The 21,475-nt window shown below is 43.7% G+C and overlaps 1 protein-coding gene across 1 annotated transcript in view; it reads right to left on the bottom strand.

The window, feature by feature from the left end:
- ap1m3 (adaptor related protein complex 1 subunit mu 3) overlaps nt 1–21,475 on the bottom strand; it is a gene marked incomplete at its 5' end in the record, with an annotated part of 36,736 nt that extends 15,261 nt beyond the window's left edge. Inside the window, 5 exons of the mRNA XM_080013810.1 lie at nt 4,073–4,220; nt 11,417–11,547; nt 12,059–12,126; nt 14,570–14,726; nt 21,434–21,475. Coding sequence (XP_079869936.1) covers nt 4,073–4,220; nt 11,417–11,547; nt 12,059–12,126; nt 14,570–14,726; nt 21,434–21,475 — 546 coding nt within the window. The remainder of the gene's footprint in view (nt 1–4,072; nt 4,221–11,416; nt 11,548–12,058; nt 12,127–14,569; nt 14,727–21,433) is intronic.

Below are 21,475 nucleotides of genomic sequence, written 5' to 3'. Positions count from 1 at the left end.
AGCAGAAAGGAGTACGAAGCAGCGACGCTCCGAGCACGAAGGTAAATGACCCTTCTTCACCCACGGTGTCGTACTCGCAAGTGGCCGGAAGGAAATGACTTCCGAGAGACAAAGCTTAGACTTACTGTTTATAACTTCGGATGATGAAGTCACAAAGCGGCCCGCTCGGCAAACTAATTAAATCACAAATGTTGTTCCACTAACTTCTGCTCCAAATGTAGATCCGTATTGATCAAACTTGTACGACAAGACGTCTGAAATGTCCCAGTTCCAGCGAGACCTCAAAATGTGTATATCCCTCATGTACTGAATATAAATCAATTCCAAAAAATGTGATTGCGATGGGATTTTCATCAGCAATCTGCTTCACATCTAATCCTCTCTCAGAAAGACGTTGCTGCCGCCTCAATGCTCCAGGCCGATTCAACACACCGTACAAATCCGTTTCCTATCGGGGACCATGAAAGCCAGTGCCTGTTTAGTTTCGACCATCACAGCGTCATTAATAAGTAAAACTACAATACGTCGATGAGATATAAAAGGCACAAAGGGCGAGGCCTATTAGAAAAACCATGGAACCACTGAACAAGATGAACATGCAGCGCCGCTGGAAGAGAAGGCAAGCAGCGGGTCTGGTGTGACGTCGTAACAATATACCTAAATCTATGTAATCACATAGATATATGCACACACATAATGAACAACACAACCTCATACAGCCCCAGTCACAGCTTTATTTCAGCACAGTGTTGATTCTCACACGCACGCACACACACACACACACACACACACACACACACACACACACACACACACACACACACACACACACACACACACACACACACACACACACACGGTCAGCGGTCAGCCTTGGACTCCTGCCAAATATATTTCCTACAATATTGTATTATTATATGATCATATAATACGCACATACTCTGCATACCGTGTACACTCGTCACAATAGAAACCAGTTGAAACCAGTTAAAACCAGTTCTAGTCACCCCATCGTCCATTACATTGTGACACACCTTCCTATGTCATAATGCAAAACCATGACCAAATAAACTTGTCGGCGTCCCGAATAAACGGCTTGTCTCAGGGAGCTGCTCTTGAGCACAGCTCTGACCCGAACCTTTAGCAAACAAAAGCCAACGTCTGTCTGCCTCTTTATTCAAAACCACCGAGTGACAAACTGCAGACTGAAGCGACCCTTTCACTTCTGTAACAATGTTACGGTCGGGCTGAGCGATAAAAACGATCTTGGATCTTTTTCGCAATGAAATCTTCCATGATGATGATAAATCTATTTTCGATAGTTTTTTTTGACTCCGTTCTCCTCTGCCTACAAAGACAGGACAGGAAGGGCCGATTTTACAGCAGGGAAACAACCATGTGACGCGAACAGCCAATCGTTTGCTCTCTCCGCGGCCGGGGCAGCGCGCGGTGGGGATGAGGCGGCCCGCAGCTGAGGCGGCGGGTCCTCCTCAAACACCCAACTTGAAGTCGCCCTGCTCCAAACCCGAGCCCGGCGCAGCCCCCATCCCCGCGAAAGGAGTGCAATGAAAGAAAGAATCCGTGATTTTCAGTGATCTGGTCCAACGCGGTCGTAGAGGTCCCTCAGTCCGCCCCACACAACACCGCATAACACATAATCAGATTCAGGGACTTTTCAAACTTTTGGGACTGTTCTCAGAAGACAATGAAGATTATATTATATATTTAAATGTTTATCATCTATATATATCATTTACTATTTAGTTAATTTTTTTGTTTACATTTTTACAATTGTATTTATTCAGTATTTAACGTAAAGCCGTGAGAATACGCTTAAAACTGTAAATTGAGCATTATTATTATTATTATTAAATATAAATTGTGATAATTATAAACATTGATAAAGATTAAAAAAAAACATTGCGATAACATTTTTGGCCATATCATCCAGCCCTGTTACGGTACATCTAAAAGGGGAAAGCCGAGTGTGATGACAAAAATAAAAAATGCAGATGAGGAAATGGCAAGAACAGCGTTTCTCGCCGTGGTTGAACAAGTCTCATTAGCGTGACATCGGACACACTGTTTGGACCCAAACTGGGAAAGCTGGGAAACCCCAACGCTCCTCGCTGGTTTTCTGGCCGAGATGTATCAGGGGAGCGGAGTATCTTCCAGCCTTTTGAACACGCACAGTATGGTTGGAGAATTACTCTTGAGACTTCAACTAAGTTTTGGAAAGCAGATGTGACAAACAAGCTTGTGTGCACACAGCTCGAGGACCCGGCGACGTGAGATTTCAATTTCATTCAGGAGCAATGACTTTGTCTTGTAGGAAGGAAAAAAAATCACTGTCGGTGAACTCAAAGAGTGTGCGACATATTGAGGGCAGGAACTTCCACACTCGAAACCAGTCAACATTTTATTGATCTGAGTATCTGAGACCTGAGTGTAATCATTAACTTTGGCCTGCTCAGGTGACAGTGTACAAAGGCAAAGACATACTTGTTCTTTCACTGTGTAGTCTACACAATAAAGTGGAACGTTCCAACAAAAGTTTTTTTTTTTTTAACGAAAAGGCTGATGTAAGAAAAGGAAATCAGAGAGCATATATTTGGAAAAAGATGTTGGAAATTAATTAGTGAGGAGTTGTCCTTGAGACATGCCAAAGAAGGTTTGAACCAAATACTTGCCGTTGTGGAGGAGGAAAACGTTTTGAGCATATTAAAATTGATTAAAAACAACTTAAATATCCAATTACACTCGAAAACTCACTATCTTACAGACACCATCTTTACAACAGGAAGACTACAGGATTTATTTATACAAAACTATTTTACTTTGGTGAGGATGAAAGCGTCCAATTCAAAGAGAATATCACGTTTTATTGATGGCACTGATATGCGTGTGTTTTTTTTTAATTATAAATGAGTGCGTTGTCGAGAGCACGGCACTGTTTTCTTTATGAAGTCGCCCAATCTCATCTCTCGTCGATGAATAATGAAACATGACGGAGAAACAAGCGTATGCTCATTTCAGGGGTCAGAAAGAAACCCTACGAGCTGTAAATCCACATATGGGTGACGTTAGGGTGCTTGGAAGATGGAAAATGTTCTGTTGAGCTGTGCAATGAGTGTGCAGGTCATTTTGCCGAGTGACTAGCGTAACACTTTTCCTTCTATTGGTTATAGAAGAGAGGAAATGTCATTTCATTATAGATTTTGTCTTCCTCAAAACAAGCCCCTCTAAAATATCTCTTAAAACAAGTCGTTCTTAGAGATGTTCAAACGCTCGGAAACATGGAATCCTTCTCTCCAAGTTCGATAGCTTCTTTCTTTGCGCCCTTGAATTTGCATTCCTATTTTCTACAGGAAGTAACTGTGTAATATATTTTTACTGTTTCTTTTGATGTTTAAACAGGAAAAGCCTAAAGGGCTCAAACTTGAAAGCAGAATAAGAACCCCGTTGATACACATTTTGATAATAAAATCCACATTTACCTTGAGAAGAAGAACAAAGAAATTATGATACTGATGCATACATTATCTATTACAGAAAACCATGCCACTGATACTTCATGCTTCACTGGTACTTCCAAAATGAAATTTCTGCACTATTTTAACAGGACTTGCGCCCCCGGCCCCATAAGTAAATGCTCCTCCACCTTCGCATCCATCTTGCTTTGTTAAATGGTGTCCTGCATCATTAGTTCCTCAGGAAAAACAAACAAGCAAAAAAAAAAAAACCTGCATCACCAGTTTTTCAATCTGCTGATGTGTGCAAACCATGTCGTGCAGTGTTTGCGGTGAGGCGGCTGTGATCCCCACCGGCATATGTTAAGTGTCAGAGTCCCCATCACAAAACTCTTTCTGGTGCAGACCACCGACACCGTCACAGGAAGATCACAGAAACCGTCACACACTGCTAGACTGCATGGCTCTCACACCACCGACGGATGTCAAGTAGTCAAGTCACGCAAAGATGAATGTAGAGCACGATCAAGACTTATATGAACCAAAAAAAGTCCCATAACTGCAGTGTCTCACATAATAAAAAACTGTATTGAATTCCTCACCAATAGGTTGACGGACTCAATGACATCCATGAAGACTTCATTCTTCCTGTACTTGATGCCCTCTGAGCGCCACGATACGGCATTTGTTACGGTGGCAGGGGGTCGAGGGGCCCCCACTTCTAATTTGTGGCCCTGCTGGGTGATGTACCTGTGGAAGATAGGGAGTAAGTGAGTGAATACAGGTGCAACGTTTGAAAAGGTGGAGGGCGTTTAGGACTTCAAAACCAAAGTGGAGTTGGCATTGGGACAGGTAAGTGTTATACCAAAAGAAATATAGTTTGCCACAATCCTTTCCTTGACTTGCTGTACAAACGTTCTCAAAGTCTGTTCAGTTGTTCTAAGTTGTTCTTTAAAATAATTTGCAAAGGGATGGATAACATTTTTACTTGACAATACTTAACTTCAATCTAATCTAATTTAGCAGCACAAATACTTTGTCTATTTCAGAACACTGCATCTCATGGCTTCTTTAAGAGTCGTTTAGTCAATACAAAACAAACACATACTAATAAAAAATATATTGAAATGCATATAATAATTCACACAAACCAACCAACCAATGAGCAACGGGTATGCAGCCACTCTGACCCAATAACCTAGATCCAGGTCAGGTGTGGCTGCTTAACCAGACCATCCCCACACCGCAATCATATACTGGATCTGGGCCAAAGACAAAAATCCTCACTAAAAACCACTCCCCAACAAGATTCAAGATTCAAGATTCAAGATTTTTTATTCGTCACTTACATATACTTACTTTCATACATATATGCAGTGAAATGTAATGCAACGCACCCGGTGATAACACACAATATGTCCTAGGAAAAATTTCTAATAGCCCAACTAACTGACTCCTAAAACGTAATACAGTAAGTCGAATACTTATAGAATAAAATAAAAATATATAGAATAAAATAAAATACAGTAAAAATAAAATGAAATAAAATGGAATAGATAGAGGGAATATGCTTATGTATATGGAATATACACAGAGAGACTGAGACAATTATCTATATACAGATATGTGCATTAAAGTGGCATGTGAATAAAGTGGGGTAGTGTTTGGGATAATACAGCACAGTATACAACAGTATGCAAGAGTCAACCGGAGCGCCGGCGCAGGCGACCGCTAGGGGCGGCGCCACTATCGCCACTATCGCCACTATCGCCACTATCGCCACTATCGCCACTACAGCCTATCAGGTGCAACTCACACGCCGATCAGAAAACTCCACATTGCTAAGATCAGCTTGTCACACCTGTTAGCCAGCACCTATAGCTTTTTCCATTAAGATCCTCCCAAAGTAAGTCCGCCATTGGTTTGATTTACTGCTTAAATCAGGAAGTATGTACAGAGACAGTGAGCAGCCTTTCGGGGAAAAAGTGTGAAACCAAGACTGAGTCAAACAAAATTACTTCAGAGATCATAAGCGCAGGATTTTGGCGCATATAGAGCATGGCCTCCTTCTCAAACCCTGTCAGCGTGGCTTTCTTCAGGGAGGGAAGGCGGCACCCTGTTTGCTTTTCATAATCAACAAACAAGAAAGTCAAGTCAAGTTTATTTATGTAGCCCTTAATCACGGTACAGTCTCAAGGGCCTGCACAAGCCAACATTAACATATAAATCACCAGCATCCACTAGCCATAACCACCACCTCCAGAAAGAATGTATGGTGGAATGAAAGAAAGCGTGAGAGAGAGCAAGGGAAGGCAAGACGAACAGACTTGACTCACAGACTGGACGGACCCCTAAATCACTCCTACACCTACAGGAACAGTTTCTGTAGGTGTTCTGTTCCGTGAACTCCGTCACTGCCTGTTTTCTCAATCCACGCGTCCTTGTGTGGCGTGATCGACGCAACCGGAACGAACAGAGACAGTTTTAATAACGCCAGAGTCCCTGGAAAAAAGAACAAAACCCTCAGTCGGATCCTGGCCAGGAGGGGCGTACTGGTTTCGAGCTAGTTACACAGTGTTTCTTAGCAATCGCAAGCAAGAACACCAGCAATGGGGACATTTCAATAGCATCAACAAAAATCTGTACAATTTCCAAAGAATGTTAAAGATGGTACTTAGTGTACTGACTGTTTTATACCACCAACCCAATCTTCAGAGGACTTGATGGGGTTACAAGAGGAGTTGCTCTTGCACAAATTCAAGTTAGGTGCAGGTTAATAAAGGATGTAATTGCTACTAATTACTGCTACTAGTTATTCGATTGCCCAAGTTGTTTTGTAGGTAGCACTTGGAAATACTGACATACAAGCATGAATGACACTGTCCAGCTAGAAAATGTTGATTATATGTAGTGATCGAACGTTACAGGTTTTTTCAATGGCGATATTTAGAGATCCGGATGGCCCATGGCCGATATATATAATGCCGATATCATGTTGTTTTTTAGGGTTTTTTTGCCTCTGATAAAATACAACAATTTAATAGAAAAATAATGGAGACACAAAATTGCTAAACATAGATTAACATTTATTAAACTCTAATGTTATTGTCTGCATTGTCTCTGTTTTCTTAAGTAGATCTGCACTCTACTTATCATTTTAAATTTAAGTCCCAACAAATAAAAAAAAAAAGAAAGAAAGAAAGAAATCCAAAAAAATAACTATGTAAAAAAACCTTTTAAGGATCTGACTCTACTGCGCATGTCTGCTGTGACTTCCAGAGTTTTGCACTGGAGTGATGGAGCCCGTAGATGCCGCTATCTCTGGAATATTGCACTTAAATTGCTTAAATCAAAAAAAAAATTCAAATTTATATTTATTAAGGAAGAAGATGGAGGATTTGGAGAAGGTGGTCTCGCGTGGCGCGATTGGTCTGGTGATAAGTTGTGGCTCCAGGTTATTACTTTCATAAATTCTTATATATAATAACAGACACAAAATAATTTCGTTTAATGTAATTTATAGCAGTCTTTACATCACCAAAAGAGCAACATATTGTCACAGTTGTATAATTTGGAGGAACTGGGCACGAGGGTAGGGAAGGGTATCATTACGATTTTAACGGTACTACTACTCTTACCGATACTGCTTATCAATCCAGTATTTAGACGGTACTGTTATTTACTTTTTTTTTTTTTTTTTTTTAAGAGAAAAACTAAAACAAATTAAGAGTAGAAATAACGCTGCTTTGTTTTCTGTGAATGACGCACGGAGAGGGGGCGATCGGGGCACAATATGCACTCGCTGTGCCATTGTCACTCACTCAGAGCAGGGTCTCCCGGTGCCCGTGTGAGAGCCGGGTAGAGGGAGCCAGTGCCACCCCCCTCGCAAATATCTCCACTTAAGATGACGGCGCGGGAGAGAGAGGAGAGATGTCTCTTTGAAAATAGCGAAAATGCTTGTTGGTCAAATATCTTAATCATACTGCAAGTTTGAACCGGGTTATATAGCCGAACTTGTTTGATTTTTCCAATACCATTAATTATTGATAATTAAAATACGATACTTATCCATACTAAGGTCTTTAATAATTTAGCCCCAGGACCCGTTTAATACCGGGTGTCAGTATACAACCCGAGGCACGAGCAATTGCTTGTGCCCTGTTCCTCTGTGGTCTGTGGCTTTGTGAGCACAGACATCGGCCGATGCAGATGATCTAAAAATGCAGATAATTGGCCCGATTAATCGGTCGACCACTAATTATATGTTTGTGGTGTGGGGATGGGGTGGTTTGAGCAGCCACACCTGTCCTGGGTCTAGGTAGTTGGGGCCCAGGATCAGAGTGGCTCGTTGGTTGATCTAATGAACAGGTAAAACCCCCATCTCCACACACACTCAGGCGAGGACACATGTCCATCGGTTCCTGGGCTAATTCCAACTAGTCCTCTCTCTACAATATACTGGTGTGTCTACAACCCCATCGGCTGTGGCGAAGGTCCCTGAAAACGCCACTTGGGTGGCGTGTGGTCGGCGAAACTGCCACAAAGTTCTATTATCCTTGTTTTTAGATGTTTACCTGGTCATTAAGCTGTTCAGAGACCATTTATGCCAAACGGATTGTGGTACAATCATCCTTAAAGAGGAACAATCACATTTTAAATGGACCGCCCTAAGCTGTTCTTTCATTTTGGAAAGACAAATAATGAACAAATTTTTGTTGTCCAAGCTTCAGTTGGCTGCTGAGTGTTGTGTAAGGTGGAAAACAGTTTGTAAGTACTATTACCCAAGTAGCCCAGGGAGACATAATGACTTATCAGGAGAATTGGATGGGAGGTGAAACAAGATAAACAACATGTGACCCAGCATGTGTATAGCTAAACACCTGCCCCATGTTTGCTTACAACTCTCGAGCCGAATGTGGGTAATCAGGGCTTCCTCACAGTTTGCAGTTAATGCAATCAGATCCTCCCTTGATGCCAATTTAAAAAATAAAACAAAACAAGAATGTATCTAACAACTGCCAGAACTCATTTGTAATACTGTTTTAACACCAAATTTTTTTGTGTATATGCAGGTTTTTTTTAAAGTTTTTTAAACTCTAAAAACATGCCATTGACGCCTTTTCCATTGCTAGGAGAGGAGTATGCCTTTCTTTTTTTTTCTGTTGTGTCCAATCAAGTCATGATCTAATGATACATGGATATTCCTGTCCATTTACACGCCAACGTCTGGAAGCGTGATGAAAATTTGCATGTCTACCCGGGTGTCGTGTTTCCATCACTGCCGATCTGTGCTGGAGCCGATATATACCCGTGATTATTGCTCAGTCATTTTGTTCCGGTAATGAATGTCGAGTGCAACCTTTCCCACTGAAGGCAAAAGCCAGATGTTAGTGGGTGTAAGCAGGTTTTTGGTGCAGTGGGAAAAGAGGCATAAGTTAATTAGAGGATAACCGATAGTGTTTTTGTTAAATGGTATCAGCAAAATTAAGGTGGTCTGAATATGGCTTGTTAGCCTCTAACAGAGCGGAGGCTGATTAAGGATCAACCAGGCTTGCACTCGCTACACTCAGCTTAGACAGGGAGAGAGAACACAGATGGGCCAGCACAGAGCTTTTTTAAGCGGCAACCCCCTGTAGCGAGAGTTTCCTCTCCCCGTCTCACGACTTCAACCACACCCAGCCCTCCTTATCCTTGCTCTACCCTGCGATTTACAACCCAGCCATTACATTATTTTCTATCTTGGAGTCTTTACTTCCGCTTCCTCCCAACCATTTACTCACCCATCCTTCTCCTTGACTCTCATCCCCAGGCCTCTAGGTTTTCCCCGGAGTAACCGACAGGCTAATCCAATGTTACATATGGATCTGCCATCCTCAGATTGTTTTTCCCAGGGAAACAAACAGAAAATATCTCCCTAAGGTCACTTTACAGTCAACATTGATTGAAGCACTGTCTCGCGACTTTCACTTCCAATACTACCGTTTAGATTGAAGAAATAGGTGTATCATGGTAGAACAATACAGGATCTCCTCACTTAACAACCGAGCTCCGTTCCTAGGACCAGGTCGTTGAGCTAATTGGTTGATAAGTGAGGACCCGTGTTATTTCACCGTAAGGGGGCGTGGTGATTGCGAACGCTAGTGTAGTGAATACTGACAGACTGCAGGTACAAGACTGAGACTGAGCACGATGAGATGCTTGACGCTGAGACATGGCGCATGCAGCATGCACGCCGCGGTATTTTATGCAGCGTACAATAAAGACTGGTCAGAGAGCTGGTTGTAAGTCTGAACGGTCGTTAAAGAGGTAGGTCGTTAAGTGAGGACTTCTTTTATACCAAAACTACATGGTTTTGGTATAAAGGTTTTGGTTTCCAGCACTCTTGTGGATTTTTCTATTTTAAAAAGGCCAGTTTTTTTTTTAATTCCAGTTAAAAACGGATTGCAAGTTCCTAAATACTTTGCTATATACCTGGTAACTTGTGATGTTGCCAGAAGAAGGTGACCTATTTGCTTTATCCTAAAACTAACCCCTTCCAAATATAGACTGGAGCTCATGGACTGATTGTCCAGTTCTTGGGTGTGTGTTTGTGTGTTCATATTGATGGGAAAGCGACAACAAACAAGGACTGTGAACCAGGATTAATGCACTTAATGCTATGTTCTGTTCACCTAAAATATTGGAAGCCCAGGCACTAGGCCTCCTGTAAAATCCCTCAAACTTCATGTTAGATTTACAATCGAAGGCGTTTTCTTTTGACGGTGGAAAAGTCGAAGTGCTGGATTGTTACCAGTCAGCAACCAAACAACAGTAACAAAACATACGCAAGATGGAAGATCTGAAACTGACTGATTGATTTAGGGTAACATTTTCCAGCGTTCTGTCCTAGTTCCTCTCACCTAAACAGTCCTGGACGCATGCTGATACGCCCAGGAGCATGAGCATGCTGAGTGATGAATACGGTGACAAGCGAGCCAGGGGTTGATGTTGTTTGTTACACGTTGCCCCCATTCTCCTCAGATATGCTAATTATGAGGATCTGCGAATGTGGCTGACAATGACATATTTAGCATTAGGATAGCAATGAAAACGCGCGCACACACACACACACACACACACACACACACACACACACACACACACACACACACACAGTTATGTTTGCATTCTCAATCAAACTTTTTCCTCCATCTCCCACATCCAGACGCACACCGGGGGGGGGGTTTGGTGTCAGAAACTTTTCTGCTGTGGTACTCATGGCACACACCAAGTGCCTATACTGTAAATGAGAGAAAGTGATGAACAAATGCGTGTGTGTGTGTGTGTGTGTGTGTGTGTGTGTGTGTGTGTGTCCCCAAAATGACACACACACACACACACACTGTCTCTTTTCTGTCAATGCGTCTCAAGTGTGTCCAGCTGACGCTGGCATTGTGAGATGGTATCAATCGGAGCCTCCTGATTATCAGCCCTATTCAGACCCCCACAATACAAACAACGAACACCCCATGTCACCCTTTACACACAAATTAACGCATATTCATACTGACATGCACACCTGACCCACCCCTTGATATACAGAACAAAAACATCTAAAGAAATTCTCCTTCAGTCAGCATAATACCAAAGGGGGGTGGAGATTAAAAGAGGGAAGAAACATCTCATACTTCATACAGAAATAGAGGCGCTTCAATTGAAAGGGACAACACTAATTAGAAACCTGGGGGATTGGGCGCACCTAACGCCCGAGGGGCGTTTGTGGTTGCGCGATCATAGACACCGAACCTCCTTTGGGAGCGGCTGACGTCTGACGTCAAGCACGTTACTGTAACTAACAAGCTCAACAGATGTCTAAGGTCACTTCCGCTTGAAAAATAAAAGAAAAAAATCATTAAGTGACACTGGTGCTGTCTGGAAACCAGAGGGTGACGTGACCCTGTTCTTACTCTTGGAGGATCTTGCTGTCGGTGGTCTGAGGGAAACCAAAATCCATGACCTCGTCCATCAGCTCGTACACGGTCACGAAGTTGTCACGGATGCTCTCCTCCTCCAGCTCCTTGAAGTACTCCTTAAACACCTGCGCACGGACACCAGTGACACAGAGGTAAGAAACAGAAAGATGAATAAGAAAGGTTACTTACATGTACTGTGTATGCTGGTCATAGGCCTGGGCGATACCGACGTAGTCAAATATGATGATACATTTTGATGCATACCTCGATTTAAATCATTTGAAGATATTTTAGGAGGGACTATTGATGCTTTAACTAGATTTTCACACACAGTAAACAATCATTAGTAATGTGGATATGATGACCAAGCAGGAATTGACTAGACCTAGAACAATCTATGTATGTAGTTTAGAAAAATTGCATTACTTTTCTGTTATGCAGCGGCAAAGACAACATGAAACTATATCACAATATTACTGTAAACAAAGCCTGACTAGAAGTTATCAAGTCTCATGTTACAATATCAATATTATATTGATATCTTGCCCAGTCCTAGTTGTCTGTCATATACATTTGTGTAAATTTTGTTATTATCTTGTATTTCAGGAGACAGAATAATGTCAGTAACGCACACACCTGTATTATTTTATAGAGGAATGAGTACACCAAGGCTGCATTGGCGTTCTTCTTGGTCATCGCCACCACTGGAATGAACTGTTAAGAATGAGAACTACCTGTATAGATCTACTACATGCAAATTAACTGACTTGAAGAACATGCGCGTTGCTCCCGGACCAAGTGAAAAAAAAGACTATGGTGAACGACAGGTTCTCTGGAACAAATGAGATGAGATAAGGTTGTTGGAAAGGCCTCCCAGAAGGCAGTGCCCGCGTGTGTCATGGAGAACATGGCCATGGGGACGCAAAAGAGCTTGGTTATCTAATGCACGGCGTCGGGGAATAACGCTCACTCATAACTGCACCGTTGTGCTGAATTACTAATGTGTTTGAGGCAGTCTGACTCTCCTTTTGAGGGAAAATAGGATACACAGTGTGTTACGCATAAAGATCCTGTTCCAATTTTTCAGCTTGCTGTAAACGCAGGATAGGCTGCGAAGGGACACGGAGTTTGTCTGCAACCTCCAAACAGGACGCAGGACCCAGACAGGAAGCTAGGTTAAAAAGACAAAAGACTCAAGGGCCGAGACGGAGGTCTGCTAGAGCTCCTTAATACTGAACTCGTTCTCATTAGTGCGAAGATAGCTACATAAATGCATTAATGTTTTTTTATTAAGAATAACAGTAAAAACCTGAAGAGATTCCCTCTTGAAGCAAAGCTTTTACTAATATGACACTTGTGGCACGTGTAGATTTTAACTTTGAAACTACAAAACCAACAGATTCCCATTTACTCGAAATGTCATTATATCCCTAAACTATTGAGCACAAAAACCACAAGGCAGCTATTAGTATTGATGAAAACTGTAATGTATATATTGTTGCGCACAAGGCTTCAACATGGAAACCGGATCAACTAGGTATACAACGGCACAGTGGGCCCACGGTTCGGTATGTATCACAAGTTAAAAGGTATAAAAAATGTTTTTATATTAGTCGGCCATAAATAACTTTTAATAGTGTTAGGCTGTGTGTGTATGACCGTGGGGGGGGGGGGGGGGGTAGGGAGGGGCATCTCAATTTATTTTTTGTGGTTGACGACTCACAAGAATTTTAGTCGATTAGTCGACTAAACGTGACATTATCACCCCACCCCCATAGACCATTAACCGCACATAAAAACTGTTTACCGTACATAAATGATATAAGGTGGTATTTAAAATTCTTCTTTTATTTTTCCAAATAGGCCAAGTGCAAGTGACCAAACAAAAACAAGTCTTACCAGAGATGACAAAATGAAAGTGGTGAAAATTGCAACGGACTCTGCATCACAGAACCGTGGTAAGACAGCTCCATCCCACACAATGAGCACTGTCCTTTTTCCTCAAATTGGGTAAAATAACGCCACACTTCGCCCCTTCTCGCCACTATCATTCTCTCATACAGGCATGTTCTTCTGTGTGCTACACTCATTAGAGTACGGGCGGAGTTTCTCGTGATGCGTGTTCTGCACTTATTAATCATGAAGAGTTTCTAGGACGTCGACGGCGCTGCCCGAGACGACTAATTGATTGGACGACTAATCATGCCCATCCCCGATTGGTGGGTTGTTATAATTAGCATAAGTTGATCTGACTGGAGGGGAGTTGTCCAGGATAATTCGTAATTGGCCCAGGTGTCTCAGGGGCAGGTTCCTGGCAGAGAGTCAGAGTTGGAGGAAGGGGAGACAGGGAAGTGAGGCGGGCGCCTGGTGTGAGTGGAAGTGAGTGTCTGAGGAGAAGTTTGTAATAAAAAGGGACACGGCCAACCCAGGGGGTTTTTTCCGACCGGACACCTCAACCCAGGGGTAGCTGTATGCCTCGTGGCAGGCAATAAAAGCAGCTTTGGCTATCCACGGAGGTTCCAACTGTGTCTCCTTCATTGTGTCTGTCTGGTCGACCCTGCCAAGCGTCACAATATAATTGAAATGTGAGCTACAGCTGGAATTGCCGGAATTGGTCGGTGGGACATTTGTGAGATGTTCGTACTGTATTGGATTACTTCTATGTATCACATGTATGTTTGTTCTTTGTATTTAAAACAGGTCTGGATCAGCAAGCAAATCAGACAGTGGACCTCGGTCTCTGGCACAATGTAGGCTCATATAAAACCCATTTCAATTGATTGCACTCTTTACAAAAACATTTCTATGTAGTTTTATCTCGTGTTTCTATGGAAAAGGACCCCCCTAGCCGCACACAAGTGAAAAATAAATAATGGTCCTCTCACGCAAAAGTAAAGAAATGTCGTGCAGCTCAGCTGAACTGTGGACAGGCACCAACGCGTCCGGTGGATTTCTACCATGATATCATAATACCCGCAGTACACATGTGCGTATTGAACCGTGGGGGACGTACCGAACGGTTCGACAACATTCTGTGAACTGTTGCATCCCTCGCGTCAACATATCTCGACTCCTACTGATAAGAAACGGCTGCTCAACCCGGCAACAAATCATATTTTATCGGCAGCAAATCATTGTTTTGGATACTGTAGAGGTTGCTGTGCTTGATCCACAGGAAGTGTGAGGAGCCGTGGGTGAGCAGAGGTGTGATCTCTGCGTCCTCCTCCCTCTTCATGAGGAGCGGCATGAAGCGGTCGATCTCGTTCATGTCCATGTTCCCCATGTAGTTACGGCAGATCAGCACCTAAAGTTGACACAAAAAAATGTAGAGGCGGAATGAACGCTTAGCAAAGTCCTTCACTATCTCGTGTTGGAGGTGAAGTCGAGAAAACACCCACTGCATTTTGTAGCGTTTGATTAATGCAAAAAGTTTGAATGTCAGAGTGGTTAGGGTTTGTTGATCAAATCTCGTAGAAAATGAATTGGTCAGGAAATGGAAAATTATTGTGAAAAAAAAAAAACGTGTGATCTTTTCACATATTAGACAGAAACAAACAACTTAAAGCCCCAATGGAAAAGTTTAAGTGTTTGTGAGGGGGGATAAAAACAAAAAAAAAATCAACTTCGTTTCTAGGTGTGGGTACTAAAAACTGATTGAAATTTTGGGCCAGACCCTGCTTCGTCAGAGACAAAATATCAGTAAACTCATGGAAAAACAGTTACCTTACCTTCCCTTGTCTTCCATAAATATTGAAAAACATGCTGCACACAACTGTAGAAAAAGAGCACACACACATTCCTAACCTCCTTACGATTATTTGCGCCACACATTTCAAATGAAAACCAGACACCGAGGGAAGCACCGATACCAACATTGGTATTCAATAAGAGTCTAACAATAGGCCGAAATAGTAAACATAACAAAGAGCTAGGCTTGGGCGATCGTGCAAAATTCCAGACGTGCGTGACGTGGCACAGAACGAAACGGGACAGTCCCCTAACTCGGTTGTGTTTAAAAAAAATGTTGTTTCATACAAGTAATAAACAAACTACAATAAATACAGTGCGCGCACGGTGCAGACGCACACCGCTGTCTGGAGGAGAAATTAGAAAAAACTCCGCTCCAATTCTCTGATACCTCATTTCCACTGCGGACATTGCAGCATAAATAGACAGGAACATCCACGTATCATTCCATCTTTTCAAATCCGATTTCAATTCCAAAAATCTAAATCAGAAGTCATTGACTTTTTTCCTGCATGTGGGACCATGAAATGTTTTGTGTGGGGACCGCTCTGCAAAGAGCCGTATCAAACACATCTCACATTCAAGAAGAACAACTCGATTTGCTGAAACACTATAGCATCGTCACTGTCATGTCATAAATGGAGAAAAAAATATATTATAAGTAAATTCTAATGGAAGTCTACAGTCACAGCAAAGAATTGGATTAGTACTTGGTATTAGACGATACTTAGTTTAGCATGATGTGATGAAAACTATTTGCTCCTAACCAAAACTTTGACTATTGTTAATAGTCAAAGTTTTAGAATTTTTCTCAGAATGTTTTCATTCATTCCAGAGAAATACCACTGCTACGCTTGAGTTCAACGCACGCACACACACACACACACACACACACACACACACACACACACACACACACACACACACACACACACACACACACAAAGATGCTTCAGAAACATGTCAATGGGGCCCTCACACACAGATAGAAGTGGACATTTTTTTTTTTTTTTTTGATAAAATAAAAAAAAAAGATCAAAGCTCCTCCACTTGAGGGATCCCACTCGCGCGCATGCACACACACAATACCGGCAACCTTCCTGAATCAGGGAGCCTCAATTACGCGGGGGTCACACAGGGGCAGAGACAACAAAAGCTGGAGGAAACAAAAAATAAAAGAAGGGAAATACCAGGGAAGCAAAGTAATCTCATGGAGAGGAAGGGATATCAATGGGCCGCCGTGTCGCTTCAGGCGAGCGAAACCGCAGTGCGTAAAGGTCAAAGGTCACTGCAGAATGAGAATGAGGTCTAAGACCGCAACGGCACAGACGTGATGCAAGTTTGCAGTTATTCACCCTAGGCTTGGGCGATCGTGCAAAATTCCAATGAGCACACAAATTCACAATCAGAAGTTATTGACATTTTTCCCGCAGGCCATGAAACCTTTGGAGCGTGGGGACCACTCCGTGGGGACCTCGCGCCACAAGCGGAGAACCCCCACGCTCCCCACTGGGCTCCGAGCCACTCCAGCACCACCCCAAGCCGGCCTCCAAACCCTGCTCCCCTCCACCCAAGAACTGGGCCCGATGCGTGCGCACTGGTTAGGTTTACGTTTTTCATTTTCCATACAAGTAAGAAATTAAGGAAATGTAATAAATTCCATAAGGAAGAATATGAAAGAAATTCCATGTCTGTGGTCATAGTTGATTCAGACAATACATTTTACAATGTGGGTTAGAAGACATCAAACATGTTAGCTACTCTGTAGCTCTTTAAATTTTACCTTCCTTCATAATTTTCCAAATAAATTACATTTATGAACAATATGAGGAGGATGCGTGTAGTCAAAATGTGTGTGTCCAAGGCTCACGATGCGCTCTGTGTTTCTCCAAACAAAACTGTAGCAAGAGTTTCCGTTATCCGGTAATTGCCGGTTTTTGACCGGGAAAATCTGTTGCAGTCCGACATATTTAAATCTCTTCGGTCATAATGTCTGGTGAAAATAATTACCTCAAAGCACAATTTAAATTTGTTCCAGTTGATAAAACAAAAAACATAATTATCGACATATTTTTTCCCCTCGATGTCGAAATAAAATAGACTCAGATCATTTAGATTAAAAACAAACAATTCAACAGCTGCTCATTTCCGCGTTTGGCAAATTGGAACAGAAAGCCAATAAGTTTGGACAATTTCAAGCTGACCTTACACCCCAAACGAATCACGTTTGTTGACACAGAAATAAGCCCAGCGGTTTGGCTTGTAAACACAGCAGACTCACACACACTGAACAGAGACCAAAACTCGGAGATGCAGAAAGTATGGATGTATCTTAGACAGGGACATACAGTACACTACATCCTTACATCACAACTGTCTGTTTAAAAACCACTCTTACTAGCTTAGAAAACATACACACAATATATGCCTTATTTTATTTTGAATATTCAATAAAAAAGATATTATAAATCGCCATGCCTTCATGATGTCATTCTTTATATAGCTTGCCTATCAATTGTTTTTAAACTCAATAAACACAGATAATATTCGACCGGAATCTCTCCTATTTGTCCGGGACATTGACATCTTCCAGGACACGTGGACAGGAGCCAATTTTTTCTAACGGAAACTCTGAACCTTAGATGTATTCATTTTATTTTCCGACGTTTCTGTAATTGAATGAAACAAAAAAGGCCCCACGCCCCATCGTACCCCACAGTGTTCCAATCTCCACGCTGCTCTAAACACCGCAGTGAAAGTCGGAACGAACTTTTCAATGAGGCCTTGTAGATCTAATACGAGTGAAGATTCACCAACTGCATTGCTTATTTCTCACCTCAAATTTGTTCAGAACCATATTTTGGTTGACTGATAAGGTGAAATCAGTGAAAGCTTACGGACTAAATACTGTACAACAAAACCCGGAAGCCATGCTCAAACCCTATTGGCTCACAGAACAAGGGGCGGAGGGCGGGCGGAGAGAAAGGGAGAAGGATGTAATCAGGAGGGTGTTCGGGGGCGTGTTCGAGGCTGATTCTGGTAGTGTGTCCCCTTGTGCAGGCATGAGACCCACCTACAAGTGCAGAACCTGGGTCGTGGGCGCCAGGCATTGACCACGGCCCGGAGGTGGGCCCCGTGGCCCACAGGCCGACAGCCCGCCAGGACCGCCTGCCTTGCAGGCGAGCCGAAGGGGGCCCCATGCCCAAAAAGACAAGGACGGCCATATCGCAACTGCCGAGATAGCAACCCACATAGCAGAGTGTGCATGGCACAGGGCAACCCAACATAGATATGCGGCCCACAGACAGATATGCAGCCCCTCCACCACCCCCAGCACCAGGGGCACCCGCCGCAGAGAAGCTGCTTAGAGGTAGTAAGGCCGACCGCTGCCTCCACCGCAACCTACATCCACGACCGGAAGCAGCCACATAGGGGCCCTGGAAAGAACCTAGATGCACTCTCTGCAGCCCCGCCAGGTCGCAGCAGGCTGGAAACCACCCAGCACCAGGGGCAAGCCGCCAGGACCCAAACACAGGCGGTAGGGGACCCACCCGCTCCCCCCCGGCCAACCACACTAACCACGGTGTCCACGCCACCCCTGAAAACTCAGTGCTCAATGTGTGTTGTTTGTGTATGCAGTTAAAGTTGCGGGATGTGGTGGGTGCGAGCCATCCAAGCATATCGAACCTGAATCAATCGCATCCATCATGCCCTGCAAACTGTGGTCTGGTGGTGTGTTGTTTGAAGTGAGATTTGTGTGGGTGTGTATGTGTTCTATGCTAGTGAGAATGGTATTAAAACAGACAGTTGTGACATAATTCAAGGCAGGAGCGTGACGGGCGTGATCGCAGCCGCCCGCCACATCCCCGCCCACATAGCTTGCACCCCGCCCGTCCTGCAAAACCTAGGCCTATTGTGTGGTGTATGTACTGAGTATGAGTTCTGTCTCTATTGCTCAGATACCGGGGGTGCCGAGAGTCGGATTGAGTGCGCCAACTCCACAGCTGATGTCTGGAGGTGAAGGAAAGGACACAGAATTCATATGTGTAAGCTTTTTGGCAGCTGCTGAGAACTGTTAAACGACCAACGCTTTGAGAGATTTAACGGTGAAGATCCTCCCACAGTAAAAAAAAGTAAAATAGAAAATCACTCCAGATGGCACCTAGAGTGAACCATACGATCTCCCTTCTCCAGGGGGCTCTCACAATGGGCTACTGTGTTCGTGGTTACTTCTTTTGACACTTTTCTAGCTGACATTTTAATGGTGGCTTGAATACCCTGAAGCCGAGCGGTAATCAATGACATTGACGACAATGTAGGTACTCTCTTTGGTCTGTAGCCCTAGGAAAATGAGTTCGCAATCAAAGTTTATGCGTCTGTGCTATTTAAAGAAGCAATCCAGCGATTACCGCTGTAAGAGCAAATTTTTATTTTTTTACATTTTCACTTGTCGAAAAACTTGGTACTGTGGCTGCCCACCACAGCTGAATGGATCCAGAGAAAGCAGCTCTGTTATTGCACTGCTTGTGCTGGACAGAAAAAAAACAACAAAAAAAAACCTCTTTCTAGTTCCCATTACTGTTCCACTCGATGAGATGTCTTTGTTCTGGAACACAGAAAGGCTTTAGGACATGTTTTTTAAACAGGATAGGGAAACACAGGCCAATCGGGAATGTGTTTATACTATCTGTGGACTGATAGGAAACAAGCTTGTTGTATGACATCTAAAAGGTGAATTTCAGAAGGAAAAAAAACAAAAAAAAAACACGAAGAAAAAGTTAGAAAAATGTATGTTTATCACAAATCAGCCCTACAAAGAAAATCCCTGAGGGGGTTACATTTGTGTAGTAACTGTGGGATGAACAATGCCCCACTGAAGGACGCAAAATGATGTCAGTGAACCGGTCTATCAATCGCAGCCATTTAGCATTATGTGGGCTTACAGAGGCACATTTACTGACGAGCAACAGGTTCATAACAGCACATCCATTCAGTCCGAATGTCTTCATTCAAATCCGTGGAGGGTGAAAAAAATAAAATAAAAGAAAAAAAACGCACATTTTTTCTTTTCTTTTCCCCGGTTTGTCCCGTTATCACTTCGAAATGACTGACTTCATCACCACGCCATAACGGGCATAACCCGAAACATACAAAGGCCACTAATGAGGTCCCACTGGGGTGAAGATAACTCGCTATGGAGCATCTGCAGCCTGTGGGTGGGAGACGGGGGGGGATGGAATAGAGAGGGGTCAAGGACGGCTCTACACATCTCTTCAGATCGACGTCGGTACATTGGGAATTCTGGGGAGGTGGGGGTGTCTGTCTGTATCCCTAGAACAGTTTAACTTCATCCGATGTTGGCGCCATTGGAGAATGTACAGTGACTGTTTGGAGCACACTTTCGCCGTTGTCTCCCCCGCCGCACTACAGACAGGTTTTGACCTAATCGTATTTTAACAATAAAAAATATATATTCTCAGAGACTGAATCTAAAAAAAAAAAAAAAAAATGAAATGGGGGTCCGTGGTGCGATGTGTATGAAACGGACGGCACTCGATGTTAGAAAAAAAAAAAAAGAGGTCGATCACTAGTGATAATACGCTCCCCTTCAGCGTGCGAGCTTGGATGGCCCCACCGGAGAGAGGCCTTGGGGTGGATATCCCGCCTTGCCCCGGGGCAGCGGAGGGGGGATTACAGGGAGTGGAGGGGAGCGATCTTTTCGATCAGACCTGCTGCACCCAGGCACAGACTACACCCCCCCCACCCCCCGGAGCTCTCGCAGTTGAACGTGATCGTTGTTGTTTTGAAAGAGCATCGTGACGTTCTCGTAAAATCGTTATACTCTCAACAACGCCAAAAGCTGCAACAGGTGGACGTGTACTACCGCAAGTTGTTCGCCCCGACAACAGTCGCATGAAATGCTACACGTGGCATTTCAAAACGCAGCGACTTCCTTTATTGCTCCCCCCCCCCCCCACCCCCCCGGGGGTGACCCACCGCTGGGCATTGCTCGGCAGGGACGGGGCGTTCGCGGGGCGGTCCCCGCGTAACCCGCCGCCGCCGCAACCCAACCGGCTCGGCGAGTCGGCGCCTTCCGCTCGCCTGGTCGCGGAACAGCGTCGCAAAGCCCGAATCGAAAGCTTGCGCCGGACGCGTCCGCGAGGTCACCCGCCGAGGTGTGCGGGGCGGCGTGACGTCATCACACCCCGCAAAACTTCAGCCCCCCCCCACCCCCTCACCCCGACAAGCGACAAGCCGACTCACCTTTCCTTTCAGGTCCAGGATAAATATCGCCGACGCGGACAT

Source organism: Zeus faber (genome assembly GCF_960531495.2).
Source record: "Zeus faber genome assembly, chromosome: 1".
NCBI classification, from domain to species: Eukaryota; Metazoa; Chordata; class Actinopteri; order Zeiformes; family Zeidae; genus Zeus; species Zeus faber.
The sequence above is the reverse complement of the archived record's forward strand: the minus strand, read 5'-3'. Positions and strand labels throughout refer to the sequence as shown.